Source organism: Mesoplodon mirus (assembly GCF_964341445.2).
Source record: "Mesoplodon mirus genome assembly, chromosome: 9".
In the NCBI taxonomy this organism is placed as follows: domain Eukaryota; kingdom Metazoa; phylum Chordata; class Mammalia; order Artiodactyla; family Ziphiidae; genus Mesoplodon; species Mesoplodon mirus.
This window is the reverse complement of record NC_138985.1, coordinates 109,151,242-109,178,953: the sequence shown is the minus strand read 5'-3', so window position 1 is coordinate 109,178,953 and position 27,712 is coordinate 109,151,242. Positions and strand designations below refer to the sequence as shown.

General features: G+C 40.9%; 3 protein-coding genes across 4 annotated transcripts in view; all 3 read right to left on the bottom strand.

The window, feature by feature from the left end:
• The window catches only part of ZNF775 (zinc finger protein 775), a 180,727-nt gene that overhangs the window by 33,840 nt on the left and 119,175 nt on the right, over positions 1 to 27,712 (bottom strand). The window lies entirely within an intron of this gene.
• On the bottom strand, positions 405 to 5,802 carry GIMAP4 (GTPase, IMAP family member 4). The gene is made up of 3 exons (XM_082632011.1): positions 5,723 to 5,802; positions 4,588 to 4,641; positions 405 to 2,148 (listed from the first exon to the last, which is right to left on the bottom strand). Exons 2-3 carry the CDS (start codon positions 4,625 to 4,627, stop codon positions 1,223 to 1,225), a joined length of 966 nt encoding a protein of 321 aa, XP_082488137.1. The 5' UTR covers positions 4,628 to 4,641; positions 5,723 to 5,802; the 3' UTR covers positions 405 to 1,222.
• On the bottom strand, positions 4,613 to 27,660 carry GIMAP7 (GTPase, IMAP family member 7). Of its 2 annotated transcripts, none has more exons than XM_082632021.1 (4): positions 27,598 to 27,660; positions 20,011 to 20,885; positions 5,723 to 5,820; positions 4,613 to 4,641 (listed from the first exon to the last, which is right to left on the bottom strand). In XM_082632021.1, exons 2-3 carry the CDS (start codon positions 20,842 to 20,844, stop codon positions 5,752 to 5,754), a joined length of 903 nt encoding a protein of 300 aa, XP_082488147.1. In that variant the 5' UTR covers positions 20,845 to 20,885; positions 27,598 to 27,660; the 3' UTR covers positions 4,613 to 4,641; positions 5,723 to 5,751. The 2 variants fall into 2 exon arrangements, with proteins under 2 accessions (XP_082488147.1, XP_082488148.1); XM_082632022.1 differs by having other exon boundaries at positions 27,562 to 27,617.

Genomic DNA, 27,712 nt, shown 5'->3' with positions numbered 1-27,712 from the left:
AAAAGTGCTTTGGGGAAGCCTAGAAATTATTAGGTGAAGAGTACTCAGTAGAAGAGTAGAAAAGGGATAGGGACATAGCTATTTTTATCCATATATTAAAAAGAATTTTTGCAACAGGAAAGTCACAAAGGTCTCAGAAACGTAGGTCACGTGTCATTTCTATCAACACATAATGAATGAAACCAAGGGCAATGTAGTCTTTGACTGTCAGAGGTGTTGAGAATGTGGCTCAAACCTTCCAGGGAAAAGGAGAAGGGGAGAAGTCTAGAGGGTAGACCAAGACTACTTCCAAAATCATCTTGAACTTTTACAAAAGACTATAATTCATCCCTGTGCTCTTAGAAGAAGTAGTGGTAGTATTTTCCAAAAAAAAAAAAAAAAAAAAAGATTCCATTTTGTACAAGTATGAGAGAACAGAAAAGTTTTATTATAACAACAATAAGCAAACAATTCAGCTGGGTGGGACAGCAGTTAGTTTCCCAAGAAAAGGAGAGAACTGGTTATTCAGCAAATTGGTTGGTGTTGGTCAAAGAGTTTCTGCAGATACATCTGAATATACCAAACATTGTTCTCTTATCTGTTGAATCTCTATCTTTCACTCTTTCTAGCATTTCACATAGTTGAGTTCTGAAAGATCTATCTTCCAGACAACTCTTTGTTCGTCAATGGGCAGATGATACGGAACAATTTGAGTCCTTCTGTAAAATTGTAAGTAAACAAATTTCCATTCATCTACAAAGAACTCTATAAACATCTCCATCTATAAGCTTAACTAATGCAAAGAATTGATCTTTCTCATAAACTATAAGGTTAAGACGATCACTGTGATCCTGAGGGTAAAATAAGTGAGGCAAAACCACAGGGGGAGATTACCTACCAATCTAGAAAGAATTTAGAGGAGAAACATTTACTAGGGATAAACAGAGAAAGCTTGGGGTCATTTTCTTTGGTCTCCTGCATTCCTTCTCTCGTGTCTCTGAGAAAGAATTCACAATTAGGGAGCATCAATACGTTGTGCTTTGGAGTTTCCCAGATTGAGAGTTTGTCCCTCCCCTGTTAAATCAATCAACATATACCAATTCCTGGCAGTGAACTTCACTCTCCTTAGTCTTGAGAGTCTGAGAGACAGAAAAAACGAGAATGCTCTTACTTATATGGGGCAGGGCCAGCTGAAACTATGCAGCAAGTATAGACACATTTTCATGAAGTTTAATCTTAATGTTTAATCCTGAAACAGAGAGAAAATAAGGGAAACAATCTCCAACAGGCGTAAGATGATTTCAATTATCCCGCTCTGATTCTCAACTTCATTTCTGGCATTTTGCTGCCTTGTAACACAGAGAGCCTCCCTTTCTGTCAATTCCCTCCTCATTTGCATCACTTGTTTTTGCCGTTCTAGCTCATCCTCCAGCATTCTGATTTTCTGTTCATACTCCTGTCTTATCTGCGCTTTCTGTCTCTCTAGCTCTGCTCTGTAATTTTCTTGTATCACTTGGATTTGTTTCTGAATCTCCTCCTCGGCCTTTTGATACATGTTATTCGTGAAGCATCTGCCTTTGCACTCTGCGACCACGCGCTGGACCAGGACCAGCAGCTGCTCCCTCTGGTTCTCCTGCTCAGCTCCCGTCGCCCTGTTGTTGAACACACAGTAGCGACCTCCGAACTTGTCCATCAGCTCTTGAATGATTTTCGGAGCTTCCTTTAAGTAATCATGGAAATCGGTGCCTTCCATGTCATCTTTCCGGGTGAATAAGAAAATCATGTGTCTCCTAGCTCTCTCTCCAAACATTTTCAGGATCTTTTCCGTGGCTCTGTGGTCTTCCGGTGTGTACCGGCCCAGTGGGGTGACAAGGAGTATAGCATGAGGCCCTGGGGAGGTCAGGGCCATGCAGCGGGCGATCTCCTTGCAAGTGTCGGCATCCTGTAACTCTGTGTCAAAGATGCCGGGTGTATCCACAACGAGAATTTCCCTCCCCTTCCAGGTGCTCTCTCCTTTCTTACAGGACCTGGTGATGGATACTGCAGAAAAGCCAGAAGGAAACACTTTCTTTCCGAGGATGCTGTTTCCTGTTGCACTTTTTCCTGCCCCAGTCTTACCCACTAAGATAAGTCTCAGTTGTGAATCTCTGGGGTCTTGGTTTCCAAGCCCTGGCACAACAAGAAACAAAAGTCGTAGTGTTAGAAGGAACTTCAACTGTCTCCCCTGCAAGGCTCCTGCCCACCGGTGCCTTTCTCTGTCGCTTGCTAGGGTCCTCTGCACTCAAGCGATGTCTATAGAAAGCCCTCTGGGCTCGAGTTCCTCTTGCAGTATTTGGGGACTGCCCAGGTACTTTTCAGCATCCCCTTGAGCTTCTTACTGCGACCTTGTGTAGGTAAGTAGCCCACAGAGGAGGAAACAAAATGGTTAAGAAGAGAACTCTGAGCTGCTACTGGTAGCTGTTCTTCCTAAGATAACATAGGAAGTAACACAAAATTGACGTTGCATATTTTACTTCCTAGGAAAGTTCAAAGTTAATATCAGACCAGCAGAGCACAACAACTGAAACCTTAAGTTACATACCAAATCATCTAATAGCTCTCTCTGTATTTGTATTTAGCAAGTCTCTGCATATCTCTTTAATGTGTCTATAAAGTCAAAGTCTGCCCGATTTGTTAGGCATAGACCAGGGAGCAGCGGGAAGACAACCGCCAATCACGTTTGGGAGCTTGTTCTCCCGAGAAGACAGACCCTGCCAGCCAGCCCTTGAATGTAAGACTGATTCCTGCATGAGGAATCCTGTGTTATAACTACCTATTTCTGCTTTGAGACAATCCATACATTATCCCGCTTACAACCTTATAGACACTGTTACAAACTCCAATTAGTTTGCAGAGCTATCATCCCCAGTTACCCAGTTCCTCAGGCCAAAAATCTAGGCATCACCCTTGACTCCTCTCTTTCTTCTTCTTTCCATATCCAACCCATCACCGGGTTCTCTTGGCTCCAAATCTGTTCGCTTCTCTCTATTTTGAAGATCATCATACTAGCCCAAGTTACATCCCTATCCATGCCTCAGTAGTCTCCTAACTGGTCTCTCTACTTCCGCTTTGGCCTTTTCAGTCTATTCTGTAAAGTGGAATAATCTTTTAAAAATATCAATCAAACAGAAGAGGGAAATTGCAGAACCTCCCACTCTGGCTTCCACAAAATCCGTAGTTCATCCCCATCTCCCACACACTTTATGGTGAAGCTTTTGCTGATCCCTGGATCCCTAAGGCAGAGTTTCTCACATTTGATAACCAGAATCCTGGGGTGAAAGAAGTAAATTTCCCAAAGCTGAGAACTCTGGATACAGGATGGCTAAGATTACGTAAGGAAAAATGTGGATGGGAGTTCAGACTATTATTTAGTTAGCATCACAATGGAAGATTCCAACCTAAGGATATCCTGAGGGCATTGGTTGACCTTAGAGACAGGAAGTAGGAAAATCATGGCTGGCGAGATAAAAAGGCACCAAAGGCCAGTGCCAAGACTGCAACAATTGGCCAATGTTGACAGCAAATGGATGGAAATCTACGATAGATGGCAAACACAGCCATGAAGTATTCCCTCTCTGTACTCATGCCTCTTGGGAATGTGGATTTGCAGCTACTCTCATCAAGATGCTGAGTCCGTTTCTCCAACCCTTGAATCTGACTGGGCCACGTGACTTGCTTTGGACAGTAAGATCGTGAAAACAGGATCAAGCAGAGACTCCAAAAGTGCTGACTTATTGTAATTTGCCTTCTCTTTCTGCTTTTCGGAAACTTACAACTGCCCTGGACTAGCGTACTAGATGAGGGACACAGGGGCCTGTTATCCCTGTCCCCCTGATCTTCCCAAGAGCTTGCTGACTACAAGACATGTCTATGAGGCTACCCAAGATTATCCAGTTGCATCCTGAACCACCAGTCTACCACACACGCATGAGTGAGTCTGGCTGAGATTAGCCAAGTTGATCCAGACCCAAAGACTGCCCAACTGACCCAAAAAACCAAGAGCCAATGAAACAGTTGATGTTTTAGGCTCCTAAACTGTGGGGTGGTTTGCTAACCCAGCAGAAGCTCAAACGATATAATCAATTTCTATGGATAAGGGAATAGAGGCGGGTTATGTGAGGAGTGGAGGGATCAGTCTGTTGAATTTGTTGGTCATAGTGAGGCCACCAGCAGCGGGGAAATTAGGGACCTGAATGAGGAATGAATGACGCCCACGTCCCTCCTTCCCAATCCTCTCTCGAGCTGAAGAGAGGGGCAGAGAAACAACCAGGGAGGCTACAACCCGCTGTTCTGGTGTGTCCACGCTGTAGGAAGTAGCACATAAGAAACCTCACCAAGCCTGGGTCAATCCGGATATTCTAACTCTCTTCCTCTTAGCTGTTTAGCTACATCACAAGAAGAAGGCTTAGAGGGTCGAGAGAAATGAGAGAGCAGAGTAAATGAAGGGAAAATGAGAAATGTGGTTGAAAATGGTTTGCTCTTGTGCAGATGGGGACTGACTGACAGGACAGGAGAGACCCAGCCCTCCTCCCCCAAGCCTGGCCTGCCTAGCCCTGAGCAGCCTCTCACCGTGGCTGGTACTGGAGTTGCTGGGGTAATGGGCCGCCATTGTAGTTTGAACTCCTGGAAATAAATAAAGAAAAATAATTTCAGGGAAATGGAGAGTAACTGGAAACTAGAAATGTCAACCTCATGTAACCAATGGTTTCTTTTTTTTTCATAAACTTGCTTGCTTCTAGGTTTCTCTTCCTCTATTTCCCAATACTTCTCCATTCTCTGTTTTCAGTCTCACTTTCAGATGGTTCATTTTTCTTTACACAAATGTAAGTGCTTCAGGGTCTTCCTGGGCACTGGTTCTGGGTGCCCTTGCCCACTCTATTCAGTGAATGATTGCTTTGAATGCCATTTATATGTCGCCTGCAGCCTAGACCCTTCTCAGAGTTCCAAACTTTCAAATCCCATTCAACTTCTCCAGTTGGCAATTTTATGGGCATCTCACACAGAACTCAGACAAAATGGAACCCTTGACCTCCATCCCCAGCCTGGTCCCCATTTCAGTAAATGGCACCACCAAGTGGCTCATGCAGAATCTTGGGGTCATCCACAACACTTCTTTCCTCACTTGCTCATCAGTCTGTCACCAAATCCTACTGATTTTACTTCGAAAAGATGCAAAATTCTCCATTTCTCCCCATCTCCATGTCAATCCAACCCACTGTCATTTGATTGTAAGGTAATAGGCTCCCAATTGATATTGCATCTTCAATCCCTTCTCCACTCAATAATCAGACAGCTTTTTAAAACTGAAATTTGATTTTTTTTTCCCTTGTTTAAATTCCCTAATGGATTCCTTTCGCTTTTTTATTGTTCAAATCGTTGAAAACCCTCGGAATGGTCCAAAAGGCCCTGCATGATCAATTACTCTCTCTCTCTCTTTCAAAAGGCTTGAACCATACTGGCCTCCTCTATGTCCCCCGAATCCTCTAAGCTCCCTCCAGCTCCTAGACCCTTGGGGAATATTTCCCCCTCCCTGGAGCACTCCCACACCCATCCAATGCCCAGCTCATTTCTGCTCATCCCTGAGGCCTCAGTGTTCTGTTATTTCTCCAGAGAGGGTTTCTCCATCCCCATCACCACCCAACAAGTTAGCTCTGGTGTGGAGTTTGTGCTAGCCACACTCCAAGGGTTTCTATAGAATACGTACCACAATAGGAAGTTGTTCGTCTGATTTTTTTACGTCTCCTCGTAGACTGTAAACTTTGTGATGGTGAACCGTCTGTGTCTTGTCTGCCCCGTTATTCCCTAGGGACAAGCACAATGTTGGACAAAGCATGGATCTCAATAAGTATTTGTTAAATAAATGAATTAATTTTTTAAAATGCCCCTGATTCTTGCCTCCTCTCTGATTGAGCTTTATGTCCAGCCTAATCCGGCTTGTGAAAAAGATTATCCTTTCCTTATTTTTAAAAAAATTAATTAATTTATTTTTTGTCTGCTTTGGGTCTTCATTGCTGTGCGGGGTCTTTCTCTAGTTGCGGCGAGCAGGGGCTACTCTTCATTGCACTGCGTGGGCTTCTCATTGCAGGGGCTTCGCTTGTTGCGGAGCACAGGCTCTAGGCATGTGTGCTGCGGTAGATGTGGCACGTGGGCTCAGTAGTTGTGGCTCATGGGCTCTAGAGCTCAGGCTTTGTAGTGGTGACACACAGGCTTAGTTGCCCCGTGGCATGTGGGATCTTCCCGGACCAATGATCGAACCTGTGTCTCCTGCATTGGCAGGCAGATGCTTAACCACTGTGCCGCCAGGGAAGTCCCCTATCCTTTCCTTATTAGCAACACCTAGCGTCCTTGAAACACAGTAATACATTTTAAAGGTTCTCTTTCATTGCTACCTACTAACGTTGGGCAATGGAGAAAGCCATTTGAAGAACTCTTAGCAGATCAGATTTTAAGTAGGACAGGCTGAAATGCTAGTTGTTAAAGAAAGCCTGTCTGATAGGAAGCCAACAAATACAAATTTCAAACACTGTTAGAAAGACAGGCACTTCTTTTGAAAGTGGATTAGGAATAAGGAGTAGGAAACAGCTTCTTGTAAACTGGGAGGAGAAATCACAGAATTTAAAAAAATCAGCTTTGGTCACAAAGTTGATGTTGGTGATTGATTTTAGGAGAAGGAGTAAGATTGATTTTAGGAGAAGGAGTAAGATACCAGAACTAGGAAAACAAAAGGTTTGGGGTGTTTCTTAAACACCATTAAGAGTGGTGTTTCCATTCAGTCTGTGGACTTTTTCTTCAGCATTCTTTAATGCTGTTCTCTTTCTCCTAATTCTGATGTAAAACCAGAGGTCTGAACTTCTCTCCATCCTGACACTGGATGGCTGAATTCTCCTCCTGCTGCCTAAGGAAGAAGCATCCATTGATCCCCAGCTTCTCCTGAACTGTAGACAGTAACATGGGTTGGCATATTCCTCCTCCTATCTCCTAAAAGTTCCCCTTCCCCAACTCTGGGTGAAGCCCATGACAGGACTGTTCCTGAGGAGGAAGGTCCAAAGGGGCAGCTCTGAGCAGATCGTTAACTGGGTAAGAGAGTCTCTGATCCTGACCGTGTGCTGGCCTTGTGACACGGGGCTGCTGACCTGCGTCTCTTACATCTCCTAGTGCTCTTTTCACCACCAGCTCCCCACACAGCTAATTTTGTCTGCTCAGCCAACACAAAGCCTGAAAGCTTCAACTTTACTTATAAATTCTATCAATGGTGAAAACAATCATTTTTTCATACAAGTATCCTCTGAGCAGTGACTGCTGAAAGAGTTATCAATTTGTAGGGCTCAGCCTTCAAAACAGATTACTGCCTAAAATCAGCAAAGACAGGAAACAGGAACCAATGAGAAATATATTCTGAGAGCAGGTTTGCAGGGAGTTTTAAGATATAGATCCAGAAGAGAAGTCCCCCCTCCACCAAATCACACATTTCCCTCCCTCTCTTCCCACTCCCACAAACACCCCTATTCCCTTACCTAAAAAAATTCTGGGTCCTGCTCCCTTCTCTAACTTTGAAAGCAATGCTAAACCAGGAGGTGACACTAAGCTATCAAGAAGGAAAAGGAGAGAGGAAGTGAGGGGAGGAGCTGTCCAAACTTGCTCATGCAAGAGACCTGCCCGCCTTATCACCTAGCAGCACCAGAAATTTCTGCAATGATGAGATTGTTTTGTGTGGTTCAGTATGGTAGCCCTGAGCCACATGGGCTATTGAAATGTGATGAGTGTGACTGAAGAATTGAATTTTTAATTTTATTCCATTTTGATTAATTTAAAGTTAAATAGTCACATCTGCCTAGTTGCTACCATATCAGACCATGCAAAGACTCTATAGGGAGGGAAGAAATATGGGTCATGCCGTGAAGTTTGAGAAAAAACTACTGGGTCAAAACCAGAGAGTTGCCACTCAGAGTGTGGCCAAGATGGTGGAGTAGGAAAACCCTGAGCTCACCTCTTCCTATGGGCACACCAAAATTACAGCTATTTAGAAAGCAATTATGACCTGAAAACTAGTAGAAAAGATTTCTCACAACTAAAGATATAAAGAAGGAACCACAAGACAGATAGGAAGGGGTATAGTCAAGGCCCACACACCTAGGTAAGTGACACATAAATGGGAAGATAATTACAATTACAAAGGTTCTCCCCAAGGAGCAAGGGGTCTGGGCCCCACTTCAGGCTCCCCAGCCTGGGGGATCCTGCACCAGAATGACGAGCCCCCAAAATATCTGACTTTTACAGCCAGAGGGGCTTGCACATGGGAGAGCAAGAAGGCTGTGGGAAAGAGAGACTCCATCCTTAAAGGGCACGGACAAAACCTCCATGCTCTGAGACCCAGCATAGAAGCAGTAATTTCAAAGGAGCCTGGGGCAGACTCACTGGCTGATCCTGGAGAGCCTCCCAGAGAGACAGGAGGCAAGGAGGACTCCCCTAGTGACAGACTCTGGCTGCAGCTGTTTTGGGGAGTTCACTCTATGACAAGGACACCTGTCATAGAATGGAGTCTTCTCCATTCTTGGAGTCTTCCCTCTAGCCTATTCCTGCCAGGGGCTTACCTGTCCACCAGCCAATTGGCACCAGTCCCAAAGCCTCCCAAGCCAAACAGCCAGCCATGAGAGGACACAATGCCACTCACCAGGAAACTGGCACCAGCCCTGCACACTCTGGACCCTGCAGGCAGTCACCCCAAACTTGGACCCACCCACCAGTGGGCCAGCCCTGGAGCACCACAGGTCCCACAGCCAGCTGCACTGAATCCCAGCCCCACCCAGCAGTAGGCCAGCAGCCAGAGCACAAGCCAGGGCCTGGCAGCCAGCTGGGCCAGAAAAACCTACAAAGAATACTCTACACAGCAAGGTTCTTGTTTAGATTTAATGGAGAGATCAAAAGCTTTACAGACAAGTAAAAGGTAAAAGAGTTCAGCACCACCAAATCAGCTTTATAACAAATGTTAAAGGAACTTCTCTAGGAGAAAAAGAAAAAGCCACCACTGGAAACCAGAAAATTACAAAACAGAAAATGCTCATTGGTAAAGGCAAACATAAAGGTGGGAAATAATCTACGCACAAAGCTAGTAGGAAGGTTCAAAGAGAAGAGCAGTAAAATAATTTATATCCACAATAAGCACTTAAGGGACACACAAAGCAATTAGATGTAAAATATGATATCAAAAATAGCAATGATAGGAGGAGAGTACAAAAGCAGGGATTTAAAAATGCGTTGGAAATTAAGAGATCAGCAACTTAAAACAATCATATATATATATATATATATATACACCTCATGGTAACCACAAACCAAATATCTATTATAGATACACACACACACACACACACACACACACAAGGAAAAAGGAAAAGAGAAAAACGAAAAAGGAATCCAAACGTAACACTAAAGATAGTAATCAAATCACAAGAGAAGAGACAAAAGAAAAAGAAATTTATAAAGACACCGACAAAAACAACCCACAAACAATTAAAAACATGGCAGCCAGAACATACATATCAATAATTACCTTGAATGTAAATGGACTCAATGCTCCCATCAAAAGACACAGAGTGGCTGAATGGATACAAAAACAAGACCTGTATATATACTGTCTACAAGAGACTCATGTCAGATCTAAGGACACACACCAACTGAAAGTGAGGGGTTGGAGTCCCTCCCATCAGGAACCTTGCACAAGCCTCTTAGATAGACTCATCCACCAAAGGGCAGACAACAGAAGCAAGAAGAACTATAATCCTGCAGCCTGCAGAATGAAAACCACAATCACAGAAAGATGGACAAAATGAAAAGGCAGAGGACTATGTCCCAGATGAAGGAAGAAGATAAAACCCCAGAAAAACAATTAAATGAAGTGGAGATAGGCCACCTTCCAGTAAAATAATTCAGAATAATGATAGTGAAGATGATCAAGGACCTCAGAAAAAGAATGGAGCCAAGGATTGAGAAGATGCAAGAAATGTTTAACAAAGACCTAGAAGAATTAAAGAACAAACAAACAGAGATGAACAATACAATAACTGAAATGAAAACTACACTAGAAGGAATCAAGAGCAGAATAACTGAGGCAGAAGAACGGATAAGTGACCTGGAAGACAGAATGGTGGAATTCACTGCTGTGGAAGAGAATAAAGAAAAAAGAATGAAAAGAAATGAAGACGGCCTAAGAGACCTCTGGGACAACATTAAATGTGCCAACATTCACATTATAGGGGTCCCGGAAGGAGAAGACATAGAGAAAGGATCCGAGAAAATATTTGAAGAGATTATCATCGAAAAGTTCCTTAACATGGGAAAGGAAATAGCCAGCCAAGTCCAGGAAGCACAGAGAGTCCCAGGCAGGATGAACACAAGGAGAAACACACAGAGACACATAGTCACTAAACTGACAAAAATTAAAGACAAAGAAAAATTATTAAAAGCAACAAGGGAAAAATGACAACATACAAGGGAACTCCCATAAGGTTAACAGCTGATTTCTCAGCAGAAACTCTGCAAGCCAGAAGGGAGTGGCACGATATATTTAAAGTGATGAACGGGAAGAAACTACAACCAAGAATACTCTACCCAGTGAGGATCTCATTCAGATTTGAAGGAGAAATCAGAAGCCTTACAGACAAGCAAAAGCTAAGAGAATTCAGCACCACCAAACCAGCTCTACAGTAAATGCTAAAGGAACCTCTCTAAGTGGGAAACACAAGAGAAGGAAAGGACTTACAAAAACAAACCCAAAACAATTAAGAAAATGGTCATAGGAACATACATATTGATAATTACCTTAAATGTGAATGGATTAAATGCTCCAACCAAAAGACACAGACTGGATGAATGGATACAAAAACAAGACCCCTATATATGCTGTCTACAAGAGACCCACTTCCGACCTAGGGACACATACAGACTGAAAGTGAGGGGATGGAAAAAGATACTCCATGGGAATGGAAATCAGAAGAAAGCTGGAGTAGCAATGCTCATATCAGATAAAATAGACTTTGAAATAAAGAATGTTACAAGAGACAAGGAAGGACACTACACAATGATCATAGGATCAATCCAAGAAGAAGATATAACAATTATAAATATATATGCACCCAACATAGGAGCACCTCAATACATAAGGCAAATGCTAACAGCTATAAAAGAGAAAATCAACAGTAACACAATAATAGTGGGGGACTTTAACACCCCACTTACACCAATGGACAGATCACCCAAACAGAAAATTAATAAGGAAATACAAGCTTTAAATGACAAAATAGACCAGATAGATTTAATTGACATTTCTAGGACATTCCATCAGAAAACAGCAGATTACACTTTCTTCTCAAGTGCACATGGAACATTCTCCAGGATAGATCACATCTTGGGTCACATATGAAGTCTCAGTAAATTTAAGAAAATTGAAATTGTGTCAAGCATCTTTTCCGACCACAACACTATGAAATTAGAAATAAATTACAGGGAAAAAAGGAACGTAAAAAACACAAACACATGGAAACTAAACAGTATGCTACTAAATAACCAAGAGATCACTGAAGAAAACAAAGAGGAAATGAAAAAATACCTAGAGACAAATGAAAATGCAAACATGACAATCCAAAACCTATGGGATTCAGCAAAAGCAGTTCTAAGAGGGAAGTTTCTAGCAATACAGTTCTACTTCAAGAAACAAGAAAAATATCAAATAAACAATCTAACCTTACACCTAAAGGAACTACAGAAAGAAGGACAAACAAAACCCAACGTTAGTAGAAGGAAGGAAATCATAAAGATCAGAGCAGAAATAAATGAAACAGAAAGAAAGAAAACAGTAGCAAAGATCAATGAAACTAAAACCTGGTCTTTGAGAAGATAAACAAAATTTATAAACCTTTAGCTGGATTCATCAAGAAAAAGAGGGAGATGACTCAAATCAATAAAATTAGAAATGAAAAAGGAGACGTTACAACAGACACCGCAGAAATACAAAGCATCCTAAGAGACTACTACAAGCAACTCTATGCCAATAAAATGGACAACCTGGAAGAAATGGACAAATTCTTAGAAAGGTAGAACCTTCCAAGACTGAACCAGGAGAAAACAGAAAATATGAACAGACCAATCACAAGTAATGAAATTGAAACTGTGATTTAAAATCTTCCACCAAATAAAAGTGCAGGACCAGATGGCTTCACAGGTGAACTCTATCAAACATTTAGAGAAAAGCTAACACCTATGCTTCTCAAGCTCTTCCAAAAAACTGCAGAGGGAAGAACACCCCCAAACTCATTCTACAAGGCCACCATCGCCCTGATACCAAAACCAGACAAAGATATCACAAAACAGAAAACTACAGGCCAATAGCACTGGTGAAAATACAGGCAAAAATCCTCAACAAAATACTAACAAACAGAATTCAACAACACACTGAAAGGATCATACACCATGATCAAGTGGGATTTATATCAGGATGCAAGGATTTTTCAACATCCACAAATAAATCAATGTGATATACCACATTAACAAACTGAAGAATACAAATCATATGATCATCTCAATAGATGCAGAAAAAGCTTTTGATAAAATTCAACATCCATTCATAATAAAAGTCTCCAGGAAGTGGACATAGAGGGAACATACTTCAACATAATAAAGGCTGTATATGACAAATCCACAGCTAACATCATACTCAAGAGTGAAAAGCTGAAAGCATTTCCTCTATGATCAGGAACAAGACAAAGATGTCCACCTTCACCACTTTTATTCAACATAATTTTGGAAGTCCTAGCCACAGGAATCAGAGAAGAAAAAGAAATAAAAGGAATCCAAATCAGACAGGAAGAAGTAAAACTGTCGCTGTTTGCAGATGACATGATAACATACATAGAAAATCTTAAAGACGCCACCAGAAAACTATTAGAGCTCATCAATGAATTCAGTAAAATTGCAGGATACAAAATTAATACACAGAAATTTGTTGCATTTCTATACACTAACAATGAACTATCAAAAAGAGAAATTGAGAACACAATCCCATTTACCATTGCATCAAAAAGAATGAAATACCTAGGAATAAACCTACCTAAGGAGGTAAAATACCTGTACTCTGAAAACTATAAGACACTAATGAAAGAAATTAAAGATGACACAAACAGAATGGAAGATAATACTGTGTTCTTGGATTGGAAGAATTAAGATTGTTAAAATGACCATACTACCCAAGGCAATCTACAGATTCAATGCAATCCCTATCAAAATGTCAACGGCATTTTTTACAGAACTAGAACAAATAATTTTAAAATTTGTATGGAAACACAAAAGACCCAGAGAAGTGAAAACAATCCTTTTTAAAAATTCCTTTATTTATTTCTCTTTATTTCTTTTTGGCTGCATTGGGTCTTTGTTGCTGCGTGCAGACTTTCTCTAGTTGCAGTGAGTAGGGGCTACACCCCATGTCCCCTGCCTTGGCAGGCGGATTCTTAACCACTGCGCCACCAGGGAAGTCCAGCCAAAACAATTTTGAGAAAGACAGGCAGTTCTGGAGGAATTACACTCTCTGACTTCAAACTATACTATTTAAAAAGCTACAGTAATGAAAACAATATGGTATTGGCACAAAAACAGACACATAGATTAATGAAACAGAACAGAGAGCCCAGAAATAAACCCATGCACATATGGTCAAAGGAGGCAAGAATATACAATGGGGAAAAGACAGTCTCTTCAATAAGTGGTGCTGGGAAAATTAAACAGCTACATGTAAAAGAGTGACATTGGGACATTTTCTAACACCATATCCAAAAGGAAACTCAAATTGGGTTAAAGACCTAAATGTAAGACTGGATACCATATAACTCCTAGAGGAAGACATAAGAAGAACCCTCTTGACAGAAATCGCAACTATATTTTTCTGCATCTGTCTCCTAAAGCAGAGGAAATAGTATAAAAGCAAAAATAAGCAAATGGGACCTAATTAAACTTCAAAGCTTTTGCACAGCAAAGGAAACCATCAACAAAACAAAAACACAACCTAGAGAATGGGAGAATATATTTGCAAATGATATGACACATAAGGGGTTAATATTCAAAATTTAGAAGCAGCGCATACAACTCGACATCAAAAACAAACAACTTGATTTAAAAATAGGCAGAAGACCTGAATACACAGTTTCCCAAAGCAGACAAACAGATAGCCAACAGGCACATGAGAATATATTCAACATCGTTAATCATCAGGGAAATGCAAATCAAAACCACAATGAGATATCACCTCACATCTGTCAGAATGGCTGTCATCAAAAAGAACACAAATTACAAAAGTTGGTGAAGATGTGGAGAAAAGGGACCCCTCCTGCACTGCTGGTGGGAATGTAACTTGGTGCAGCCATTGTGGAGAACTGTATGGAGGCTCCTCAACACTAAAAATAGAAGTACCATGTGACCCCACAATTCTACTCCTGGGTATATATCTGAAAAAACAAAACAAAAACAAAAACACTAATTTGAAAAGATACATGCACCCCGATGTTCATGGCAGCATTATCTACAATTGTCGAGACATGAAAGCTACCTAGGTGTCCATCAACAGAGGAATGGATTAAGAAAATGTGGTATATATATAGACACAATGCAATACTACTGAGCCATAAAAAGAAAGAAAATTTGCCATTTGCAAGAACATAGATGGACTTGGAGGGTATTATGCAAATGAAATAAGTCAGAGAGAGAAAGACAAATACTGTGTAATATCACTTATATGTGGACTCTAAAAAATACAACAAACTAGTGAATAGAACAAAAAAGAAGCAGGACTCACAGATACAGAGAACAAACTAGTGGTTACCAGTGGGGAGAGGGAAGGGAGAGGGGCAATATTGAGGTAGGGGACTAAAAGGTACAAACTAGTAGGTATAAAATGAGCTACAAGGATATATTGTACAAAACAGGGACTATAGCCAATATTTTATAATAACTATAAATGGAGTATAACCTTTACATATTGTGAATCACTATATTGTACACCCGTAACTTATATAATAGTGTCCACTAACTATCCTTCAATTAAAAGAAAACACAATGAGATATGAGCTCACACCTGTTAGGATGACTGCATCAAAAAGCCAAGAAATAACAAGTGTTGTGAGGATGTGGAGAAAAGGGAGCCTCATGCATGTCGGTAGGAATATAAATTGGTGCAGCCACTGTGGAAAACCGAATGGAGTTTCCTCAAAAAAATTAAAAATAAAACTTCATATGATCCTGCCATCTCACGTCTGGGTATTTATCCAAAGAAAATGAAAACACTAACTAGTAGAGATATCTGCACCCCGATGTTCACTGCAGCATTATTTACAATAGTCAAGATATGGAGACAACCTAGGTGTCCACTGATGCATGGAAGGATAAAGGAGATACACACACACACAAATAGTATTCAGCCACGAGAAAGAAGGAAATCATGCCAATTGTGACAACATGGATAGATCTCAGGGCATTATGCTAAGTGAGATAAATCAGACAGAAAGACAAATAGTGTACAAACTCATTTATATGTGGAATCTAGACAAAACAAAAGCCAGGCTCATAGATACAGAGAACAGCATGGTGGTTGAGAGAGGCGGGGACTGAAGGTGGAAGTGGGAGAAATGGGTGAAAGGGATCAAAAGGTAAAAATAAATAAAGAAATAAGTAAATAATAAGTAAATAAAATGAATACTCGTTGCAACGTGTATACACATATATAAGCTTATTACAGGCTCATATATAAGCTCACATATATACGTCAATACCAAGCTTAGAAATATTGTTTAATTGATTATTGAATCTACTGAAAAAAATGCATGAATTTTATTTTATGCAAATTAAAATTCAATAAAGCTGAAAACTCCTGCCCTTTAGGTACAATTGGATGCGAGTAGGAGAGTCAATTGTGGTCGACTGATGGTAAAACTGGCCCCCAGTTGTCACACTACCTTGTCTCCAGGCCCTTTTACAATATGAATTTGGTTCTCTTCCCATGCGAGTTGGAACCTATTTTTGCACCTCCTGAAGCTCAAAACCTCAAAGGCTTTGCAGTTTTATTTTCAACAGTTTCTGCTCTTTTATGCATTTCCGCATTTTGCTTCATAATTTGACGCCCTTTTTCAACCCAGGCACTCCCTTCTTATGCATGTAAAATATCTGTACCACTTTACTAGAAATTCTATGGTAAAGAGACCAGAGGATGATTTTCACACACATCACAGCACAACCCAGGGGAGTCTGTGGTTTACCCACTTCTCAGAATCTTCTCACAATAACAGGAATGGCTGTTATAAATTCATCTGTGCACAGCACTTCCTCGCTGCCTCGGCCACAACTCCTTCCTGCCTCATCACGTTCACCTTTGGTCTTACCTGTCACACATAGCTGTGGTCGCTTCACAGGACAGAAAGGTTAAGATGCAAGGTCCACTTCTCCTCCTCTACGTGGGGTGATGCTCTCACAATGACTCCAGTTCTGGGCACTGTTGCGATCCCTGGTGGACTTCCGGGCAAGTCCCCTTCAAGCTGCCTTTGGCAGGCTCCCTCCTGTGTGGCCCACATTTGACTTATGGGGGGCACATACTTTTGCCCCACAGTCAGTGAAAGTTATGGTTGCTTCCAATCAGCCTCCTCGGTCTTTACCCTCTGGCACATAGTAACGTCCTTTCGTATTATATTTCCCACAGGAGCACCCGGCTCTAAAGCTAAACTCCAGAGGACACAGGGCATGTCCTCCCCGGAATCTCTTACCATACACCACTCATGTCCTCTGGCAGCATCCAAGCCCAAGGGGCCACCTTACTTGCTGGGAGGTGAGAGGGAATCGTCGTCCTATTGGGTGGCGCACACAAGTGGAGTCCCCGTGGAGCCTCTCTTATTAAATCATACGGTTACATATAGATCGCCCTCTTTACCAGCGAGCCAATTACTCTCGAGATGAAGCCCAAGAATTTACCAGCCCTAAAGGTTGTTGTCCTTATGATCAGAATGTCCTCTTTTAAAAAGCCCTTTCCTCTTGACCTCTTCAAATATCTACTGAATTAGTTGAAGAGCTAAACCTCACCTAACTGGTTTCTAGCTCCTTCCTTGGAAGGTCCTGCCCAGATCTTCTAGTGTATGGGTTTGGAATGTGGGGGTGTTGGCAATACTGAGGACTCAGCTGAAATTCACATTCATGTTAATATCCTGCCACATTCACCCCAGGCCTCTCACATAACCTTCAGTCCAAAATTTCAATGTAGGACGTTTACATTGGACCCGCCCTTTGACGTCTGCTACTCAGCTTGTCACAAACCTAATTGAGGACTGTCACTCCTGAGTCTACCCCGATGGTCTTATCTGCAGACCCTAACTTTCCTGTTTCCGAAGAGAAGCAGGATTAATCATTCCAGGCACCCACATGGACACATCCATACATCCTTCACAGGAGATTTCAAGCCTTGAATTCTTCCTCAAGTCTCCTCTGAATCCTACTTTAATTCCCCAGTTATGGGTCATGGCTCTGACATATTTCAACAATAGGAATAATGCCCACAAAAAATGCTGGAATTTCCAGAGACCTCAGAACTCAGAACCACCTTCAGAGAAAACTGGGATGTAAGGATTGGGAAGATAATCGAGCGGGCAAGAATTCCTTTGACACGGGAGAAGATAATGTCGATTTTCATTTGATTTACTCATTTCTCCTCTGGGTATGTCTTACCTTCCAAAGTGGAATATAAGTTGCATCTTCCATAGGCCCTAACATATGCCTAGATACACACAAGTTAATTGAATTAATAATGCTTCTGCAAGTTACTGAGAGAAACTATCATTTAAATGGTTCTTAAATGAAAGATGTCAGGACAGTGCATGAATAGTTCACTCTCTAGAGATCATAGTGCACTGATGAATCACTCACAAGGAACTACCTCTAAATATAAGAATTGTGTTATCGGGAATAGCAGTTCGGACTAGCGGTGTATGTCACAACATGTATTATGAACGTTTTCTCACAATGGGCTTTTCTTCTATGTTGGCTTTACTCCATTCATAATATTTGCGATGAACCTTAGAATGAGCAGGTATTTGGGGTCCTACTTCATCCAGACTTAATCTCGAATCCCTGTCTCCCTAAATTTCACCAGTGCAGTAAAATACTCTCAGTCACGTTCATAGGCAAAGCAAAGGACAGCTGTAAAAATTCCAACAATTTGAGTTTGGGTTATCTGCCATCATTATAAATGATATAAAAGTATCCCTCTAACTTTGAAGTTTTCCAATTATTTTAGCAAGACTGAACCTTTTATCTGCTCACTGCCACTGTCACAGTCCATGTGGGTAAACTTGTCCCAGAGATTTCAACAGTCAGGAGAGATTTTTCTGCTGGCAGAAAACACTAGAGGGAATTGAAAAACAACAACATCATCAACAAAAGTCAGGGAATGCTCTGAAAGAGAAAAAGAAGTAGGTATCATAAGATGTATCAATCAGGATTCCAGCAAAAAACAGATGGCTTAGTATAATGAAGTAGCTGGAGGAGAGCCTAGTGAAGAGGCTTCCTACAAGCTGTGGAGACAGGGTTTGGAAATGACAAGGGAGAGGGCTAGTAACAGTGAGGAAATTACATCCTTACCCTAAGGGGTGAACAAAAGCTGGAACCCAGAAGGAGAGCTGGGTAGAGAGCCTCCAGGGGAGGAGTTATGAGCTTCGGCTTAGGGTTGCAGCTAGTGGGAGATGCCCCTGCAGGGAGAGAGGCAGGAAAACAGATACCCTGACCTTGCTTTTCTACCGTCAAGAGCTCTCCTGCTTGGATTTCCCATTGGCAGAAACGAAGCAGAAGTCAGAGAGCAAGAGATCCCACTGATGTAGTCCATATAGATCAGCCTCCCAGGCAAAAAGCTAGAGTGAAAGAAGGGTGAACTGTGGATCTGCAGAGGCAAGAAAAATATTTGGCACAGAAGAGATTTCTAAGGTACAGCAGGGATATTTTAAGTTAGGATGGTACCTTAAAAAAAAAGAGACAGAGAGAAAAAAACAATAAGAGGATTTATCAACGTCCACATCTCCATGAACCACAGAGTAATGGCGCCAGAGAAGCCTGATGCTTCACTAACAAAGTACTCATAGATGTGGATTGAAATAAGACACATTACCAGTGGTGCTGACACTTAACATATGCAGGGTTTCTTATTTGAATTTTCCTAAATTGACTCTTTGAACTCTCTGAAATAGATCATTGCCTGCTTGTGTCAATTTCATAACCTCTTACATTCACTGGCATTGTGTAGAAGGACAGCTGCGGGCTGGGCGTCGTTGGGAATGTGCTGGGAAGATATTTCATTCTGGTTAGTTCTCACTGGGTAGCAAACCATCCCAAAACGTAGTGGTTTAAAACAACAACAATCATTTATTTTTCTCATGAATCTGCAATTTGGGCAGGACCCCGTGGGGATGGCTCATCTTTGCTCTTTGCAGCTTCATCAGTTGGCAACTGGAGAATGCACTTTGGTGTCACCTCGCTTGCATGACTGGCAAGCTGCTTCTGGCTGGCAGCTGAAATATCAGCCAGGGGAGTGGGCCAGTGACTTCAAGTCCTCTTCATGTGGGTGACTTGGGCTTCCTCACAACATGGTGGCCAAATTCCAAGGGCAAGCACCCCGAGACAGCAAGGAGGCATTTTCCCTTTCTAACCTTGGAAGTCACATGGTGTTGCTTCAACCACCCAGAATTTATCAAAGCAGTCACAAAGTCCATCCAATTTCAAGGCAGGGGACATAGACCCACAACTCAATAGAAAGAGTAACAAGGTCAGATTGTAAGAAGAAGTCAGAAAGAAGATATGGTTTCAGCCCTCTTTGGAAAATGCAAACTACCATATTAACAAGTTATAGTAAATTGAGAAGTAAAAATAAAATTTACACTACTTCCAAAACGTGTGCCACACTTTAAAAAGCACAGTTATAATCACCTTGAAAACAACTTGAAATAAATTCTCCTTGGCGTCTTCCCTTATATTTTTCATTCGTTCCTCATGCTTCTTCATTAGCAATTTTATTTGTTCCTCCTTTTCTTCCTGTGGTTTATGGGCATAGTCCTTTTCTACTAGTTTAATTTCCTTTTGTAACTGATCAGTGTAGATTTTCTTCAAGACTTCCTCCTGCTTTCTCAGCTTTTCCTCTGTGTCCTTGTATATGGCGTCGGAAAAGTAAGCCCCGTGGTTGTTCTGCACCATCTTCTCTATCAGCTCCACCAGCTCCCGCACCTGAGCTTCCTTCGCAGCCTGGTCTGTACTCTTGTTACTGAAGGTACAGCAGCGGTCTCCACACTCCTTGAGGATGCTTCGCAGCTTTACATCCGCGCCCCGCAAAAAGTCGCCTAGGCTGTGGTCCTCCAGGTCCTCTTTGCGAGTGAACAAGACGATCATGTGCTTCATGGCTGCTTCCCCAAACACAGCCTTGATCAACGCCACGGTTTTCTGCTCTTCCTCCGTGTAGCGGCCCAGCTGCACGACCAAGACGATGGCGTGAGGTCCAGGGCAGGATGCGAGGACACAGCGGCTGATTTCCATGCAGGTGGTGTGCAGGTTCTCCTTGGTGTCGAAGAGCCCTGGGGTGTCAACAACGAGAAGGTCTCTCCCCTCCCATTTCCGGGATTCTTTCTGACAGATTTTGGTAACAGCCTGGGCAGAAGACATAGAGGTGAATGCGTTTCTCCCGAGGATGGTGTTTCCTGTGGCACTTTTCCCACTTCCAGTCTTCCCGACCAGCACGATCCTCAGAGCTTTGTCCTGGGCATCAGCCATGTTTATATCAAGAGGCCTTGGGGCTTAGGTACCCACAAGATCTTAAGAAAAGGAAGGAGAGGGAAAAAGGGTCAATTTGGGCAAGTGGGAACCATTCCCAACTCTCTTTTTTTTCTTTCTTTTCCTCCCTGAAAATGTGTAATATTCTATTACGCATAAACAGCTCAATTGCTGTGGAAGAAATAACAAAGTACTTAAAGAGTATCCCCACAAAAGAGTCATGTCCAGATGGTTTCACATGGAATTAATTGAAACCTTTAAAGATCTGATAATCTCAGTGCTACTTAAACAATTCCTGATCACATGAAAAGGAAGGAAAACGTTCAGCTCTTTCTATGAAGCAAGTGTGATGTTGATCCCAAAAGCTAACCACGATTTCACCAACAAATAAAGCGATACACGTCTCATGTGTGAGTATTGATTTAAAAATCCTAAATAAATTATTAGACACTAAAAAGCAATACACCTTGATTAAGTATTACTGTTTCAGAAATACTAGGGTGGTTCAACATGAGGAAATTGTTTGTTGCAACACATCCCATTAATAGGTTAAGAAGAAAAGGAACTAGGTGCAAAAAAGACATTTGGCCAAATTCAACACTGATTCATGTTCTTTTTTAAAAAATAAATTTATTTATGTATTTATTTATTTTTGGCTGCATTGGGTCTTTGTTGCTGCACACGGGCGTTCTCTAGTTGCAGTGACCAGGGGCTATTCTTCGTTGCGGTGTGCAGGCTTCTCATTGCAGTTGCTTCTCTTGTTGCAGAGCATGGGCCCTAGGCAAGCGGGCTTCAGTAGTTGTGGCTCACGGGCTCTAGAGCGCAGGCTCAGTAGTTGTGGTGCATGAGCCCAGCCGCTCCGCGGCATGTAGGATCTTCCCAGACCAGGGCTCGAACCCATGTTCCCTGCATTGGCAGGCAGATTCTTAACCACTGAGTCATCAGGGAAGCCCAACATTGATTCATGTTTAAATCATAAAATTTAAATGAATAGATACTTCTTTTTTTTTTTGAATAGATACTTCTTTTTTTTTTTTTTTTTTTTTTTTCTTTTTGCGGTATGCGGGCCTCTCACTGTTGTGGCCTCTCCCGTTGCGGAGCACAGGCTCCGGACGCGCAGGCCCAGCGGCCATGGCTCACGGGCCCAGCCGCTCCGCGGCATATGGGATCCTCCCAGACCAGGGCACGAACCCGTATCCCCTGCATGAATAGATACTTCTTTAACATGATTTTACATAAATAAAAAAATTTTTTTCATCGCTTTTTTTTTCATGCAACTAAAATAGTTGATTATAAAGTTCATTTGGATGAAGACAAAAGAAAATTAGCCTTGGCAATCAAGAAAAGAAAAATGAGGGCAGACTAGCTCTACCAGATAGTAGAACATTATAGTTTCTATAATTAAAGCAGTATGATGTTGGTGCATGAGTAGAGAGAACAGTGAAACAAAAACAGAAAATTCAGGAGTAGACCAAACTGATCACACTATATTCATTTATATTCAATTCAGTTATATTATATTACATTTATGTTCAATAAGGCAGCATCTCACATCAATGGGAAAAAAGATGGACTAATAAGCAACACTGAGATAACAATTCAGAAAAAGATAAAACTGCATCCACTTCCTGACACCATTCAAATTCCAAATAGATTAGAAATTTAAATGTAAAAAAAAATCCATATGATAATAGAAGAAACATGGATAAATCTTTGTAACCTGGGGGTGGGAAAATATTTCTAAGATTTGAAATAGAGTGAGGAAAAAGACACCTAAATTTGATTACATAAAAATCAAAGAGATAATGTGAGGCAAACAGATAAGTAAATAATCCTCCATACACACATTAAAACACAAATGTCAAACTAAGAGAAAATTCTTTTTTCCAACTTATATAAAAGAGGGGCAAGGGGCAATTTTCCTTTTACACCAAGAATATCTATACAGATGGCCAACAACCACATGAAAAGATGCTCAGCATCACTAATTATTGAAGAAATGCAAATCAAAACTACAATGATGTATCACCTCACAGCAGTCAGAATGGCCGTGATCAAAAAGTCTACAAATAATAAATGCTGGAGAAAATGTGGAGAGAAGGGAACGTTCCTACACTGCTGGTAGGAATGTAATTTGGTGCAGCTGGTACGGAGAACAGTATGGAAGATCCACAAAAAACTGAAAATATTGTTACCATATGATCTAGCAATCCCACTCCTGGGCATATATCTGGACAAAACTCTAATTTGAAAAGATACATGCACCCCTATGTTCTTAGCAGCACCATTTACAATAGCCAAGACATAGAAACAACCTAAAAGTCCATTGACAGATGAATGGATAAAGAAGATGTGATACATATATACAATGGAATATTACTCAGCCATAAATAAAATGAAATAATGCCATTTGCAGCTACATGGGTGGGCCTAGAGATTATCATACTGAGAGAAGTAAGTCAGACAAAGAAAGACAAATATTATATGATATCACTTACATGTGGAATCTAAAAAAAATACAAATAAACTTATTTACAAAACAGAAACAGACTCACAGACATAGAAAACAAACTTCTGATTACCAAAGGGGAAAGTGGCGGAAGAGGGATAAATTAGGAGTATGGGATTTATGGATACACACCACTATATATAAAATACAAAAGCAACAAGGATTTACTGTATAGCACAGGGAACTATATTCAATATCTTGTAATAACCTATAATGCAAAAGAATCAGAAAAAATGTATATATAACTGAATTACTTTGCTGTACACCTAAAACTAACACAGTATTGTAAATCAACTATACCTGAATTATAAAATTTAAGAAAAAAAACAAAGAATATCTAAAAGTAGAGAAACAAAAGACCAGCAACTCGATAAAAAATGGAGAAAGAGATACAAATAAACAGTTCAAAGAAAAAAATGTAAATATCCTTTGAATATATAAAAAGAGACTAACTTTACTTGTAATAGAAAAAATATATCAAAACATAGAAAATTAAATTAATTATTTAATATTACACTAAGATACTATTTCTCACCTACAGGTTTGGGAAAAATCCAAAAGTTTGCTGGCATAATATATTGGTAAAAGGTATAGGGGAAACAGGTGCTCTCCCACATGGCTAGTGGGAATGGAGAAGCAGTCTAAAACATCTAGAGGAGAAGTTAGCAATATCTTGCAAAAGTACATGTGCATTTACCCTTTGATTATCAACCTCAATTTTGGGATTTATCCCAAAGGTACACTGACAAAAATACAGAAAATAATTATGCAGAAGGCTGTTTACTGCACCACTATTTGAAATAGCAAAAGACCAAAAACCTATCAAATGCCCATCAGTACGGGCCTGGTTGAATAAACTAAGGTATATTCACACAGTGCAGTACTAGCCAACTGTAAAACGGAATGAGATATATCTTTATGTCCAGGTATGGAGACATCTCCAGGATATATCATTAAGCAAAAAAAGCCAAGTGGTAAAAATAATGTACAGTTTACTATCATTTCTCTAACAAGGAGAACCGGGGCCTACATATATAAAATGTAATATATATATTTTTTCAATCATATGTAAAAGCAATGGCAGGATAATCTGAAAAGTAAGCAGACAAAAAAGTTACTTATATGGGGATGGAAGAAACAGGGTGGAGGGAAGCTGGGGATAGAAGCTGGGAACTAGACTACTTCGGATATACTTAGATTTCATAGATTTGATCTCGAAAGCATGTATTATACAGCAAAAATTATATTTCAAAATACTAGTAAAAATCCAAAGCAAATGAAACAAACTAGCCAGATTGTATTTTTTGTGGTGGATGAACCACAAAAAAATTGGTCCTAGAGACTTGACAATGCAGTAGTTTCTTTGTCCATCCCCAGGAGGATATAGTTAAGCAACCCCCCCAAAAAAAACCTGCAAAAAATTGTTTTGGGGAATCCTATTCTTAGTTGTGTGTATGTGCGTGTGTTTGTATAGTTTTGAAATCCATTGAAAAGGCATAAAAACTATGATGAGCCCAGGAACAATGGGCACCCTTAGTGCCAGATTATAATCTTCAAATGCCATTTCCTACCAAAACTTTAGGGCTTTTAGGAGAAAGTATGGATTCCAGGTCTGGGCCAGGCAATGTACGAGTTGAGCATAGACCATCTTGTCATACTAGACAGCAAGGATGCTATGAAAAAAATTACTAGGATCGCATCCAAAGGACTTGAGAGCCAACTTGAAGACGATCCCCAACGGGACAAAGATGAGACCATTTGAGCATCAATAAGAATAATAATTTCAAGGGATTGAAATATATCAAATAAGTTAAAATCTATGTGTTCATAGCAATGCCATCTTCTTAGAAGTCAGTTGTTCCCTTTGGAGTATGCGAGGAGTATGTCATTCTGAGTGTTGACAAAGGGAAAGAACAAAGCATTTATCTTGTCTTTCTTATATAACCGTGCCTCATGGAAATGAAAGAATTGTGGAGGGGAAGTTTCTTTTTATAGGTTTATTCCATCCATTAAATGAAGAAAGAATGATAGAATTAGAATATCATAATTTGTGACCCTTAAGGAAACATATACTCAAGGTAATCATTAATATCTGAGACAACCAAACATTATGTGCCTTCTGATTGACGTTAACAACGGCACCTGTGAAGTACTCCCACCAGCCAAACTTTCATCTGACCAAGCTTCTCCCTAAAGAGAATGCACACAAAACACTGGAACTAGAAGAGCATGACAAGTGACATTCTGGGGATGTAATCAGCAAAGTGTACACTTCCAATTCTGTTGGACAAAAGACTTCCCCTTTCTTAAGGAAATTTTACAACAAGAAACAAGGAAGGTAGAAACCTACGTGTTAAGTTAAATTTAAGAGATATCAGTGAATTGCAATTTATGGACCTCATTTGGGAACAACTTCAAACAATTTTTAAAATTATGAGACAATCAGGGCAATGTGAATATAACCGGTAATTTTCTAGAAATTCTCGTTGCTTTTTGAAGTCTGATTCTGGTAATTTTTTTAAATGGTCTTTATCTTTCAGACATACATACTCAAATATTTACTGATAAAGTGACACAAGGTCTGACATTTGCTTCAAAGTAATCTGGGGTGGCTGGGGAGTGGTGAGTATATAAATGAAACAGGACTGGCATAAACGGATAATCGTTGAGGCTTGGTATAGGTACACGGAAGTTCCTTATATTATTCCCTCTATCTTTCAATAAGTTAAAACAAATTCCACAATTAAAAAAATAACCTGGGTGTAGTGTAACCACTACTGAATGTATACTGTATACCGAGCACCCTAATAAGTATGTTTTGTATATTACAGTCATCCCTCCATATCAATATGGAGGGAGGATTGATTCCAAGACCCCGACATGTTCCAAAATCTGCAGATGCTCAAATATCTCATGTAAAATGGCTAGTACAGTTGGCCCTCCATATCAGGGTTTTCACATTGGCAGATTCCACCTAACTTGGATGGAAATTTCCATCCTGTTTTGTTGAATCTGCCAATGTAAAACCAGGGATATGGAGAGCTGAATGTGTATTTATTGAAAAAAATCCACATATAAGTGGACCCACACAATTCAAATCTGTGTTGTTCAAGGGTCAACTGTGTCTCACTTACTCGCAAAAATAACCTGCAAGGAAGCTAACTTTATTACCTGAGTTTTTTAAATGAGGAGACTGATGTGGCTCAAGAATTCTGAGACATTTGCCCAAGGTCATTGTGCTAATAGGTTGAGCACAGAGGGGTCCAATGCAAAGTCTGTCTGACTACCATGCTCACTCTTAAGCACTGCACACTACAGCCTCTTCCTGTTCCTTCTCGGACCCGTCATTCTGTAGTCTACATCAGGTCAGAGGCAGATCAGGGGAAGACAGTCCACACTCTTTCCCGAATGGTGAACTGGTTAGCAAGCCTATAATTAGGGAAGGCAGGGAGGGGGTCTCACATACATGTTTTTTTTAGCATAGCTAATCCTCTCTGCTTAGCACCCGCTCCTCAACTCATATGTCACCCTATTAGCGACACAGCTTCTCTCTGTGAAGTGTCGGAAAGCATTCAAAGTGAATTCTAGATTTCCTGTGTCATTAGCGACCTGGCTAATCCCTGGAGAGTCACCATGCTCTCAGGGGTTCTGATTCTTTTCCAGTAAAATCAACAAGGACCTACTGTATAGCACAGGGAACTCTACTCAATATTCTGTAATAACCTATATGGGAAAAGAATCTGAAAAAGAATGGATATACGTATATGTCTAACGGAATCACTGAGCTGTATACCTGAAAGTTACACAACACTGTAAATCGATTCTACTCCAATATAAAATAAAAATTAAATGTAAAAAAAAGAAACAGGGGTTTAGGCTGGGTGGCCTCTGAATTGCCCTCCAGCTCTAAAGACCTGCCTTGGGGACACTCATTTCCTATTAAGGAAAAACTCTGGGTTATCAAGTGGTACTCAATGTCTATCACAACAGCAACTAGACAGACGGTGCAGTATTCAGCAAAAGTTTGTCATGTTAAATATGAGATGTATGGACATTACGCTCATAAACATCTTTCCTCCCCTCTCTCCCCTCCACCACCAGCACTCTGGCAGCATCCTCCTTACTGCGTTGCTTGCACACCACCTGGTCCCTTCTCAGGCCAGAGCCCACCCCCACGCAGACTCCCTGTATCCTACTGCCCCTCGCACCTCTATCCTCTGGGGCCTCTTCTCAGCCAGGCTCACCTTTTGAAGGAGTTGATGAGTTGTCAAGTTTTCTCCAAAGAAGCTGTTTGAGCTGGTGCTTTTGCTTTAACTATGAGGGGGAAATGTCTGCATCCTCTGAAACCTCTGAGCCAGG

Coding starts and splice junctions, on each gene's coding strand:
- GIMAP4 (XM_082632011.1), bottom strand. CDS start 4,627: ATGGCGGCCCATTACCCCAGCAACTCCAGTACCAGCCACG. Junction 2,149..4,587: donor CAACTCCAGTACCAGCCACG/GTGAGAGGCTGC, acceptor TTGTTGTGCCAG/GGCTTGGAAACCAAGACCCC.
- GIMAP7 (XM_082632021.1), bottom strand. CDS start 20,844: ATGGCTGATGCCCAGGACAAAGCTCTGAGGATCGTGCTGGTCGGGAAG. Junction 5,821..20,010: donor TATTTCAAGTTGTTTTCAAG/GTGATTATAACT, acceptor GCTTGTCCCTAG/GGAATAACGGGGCAGACAAG.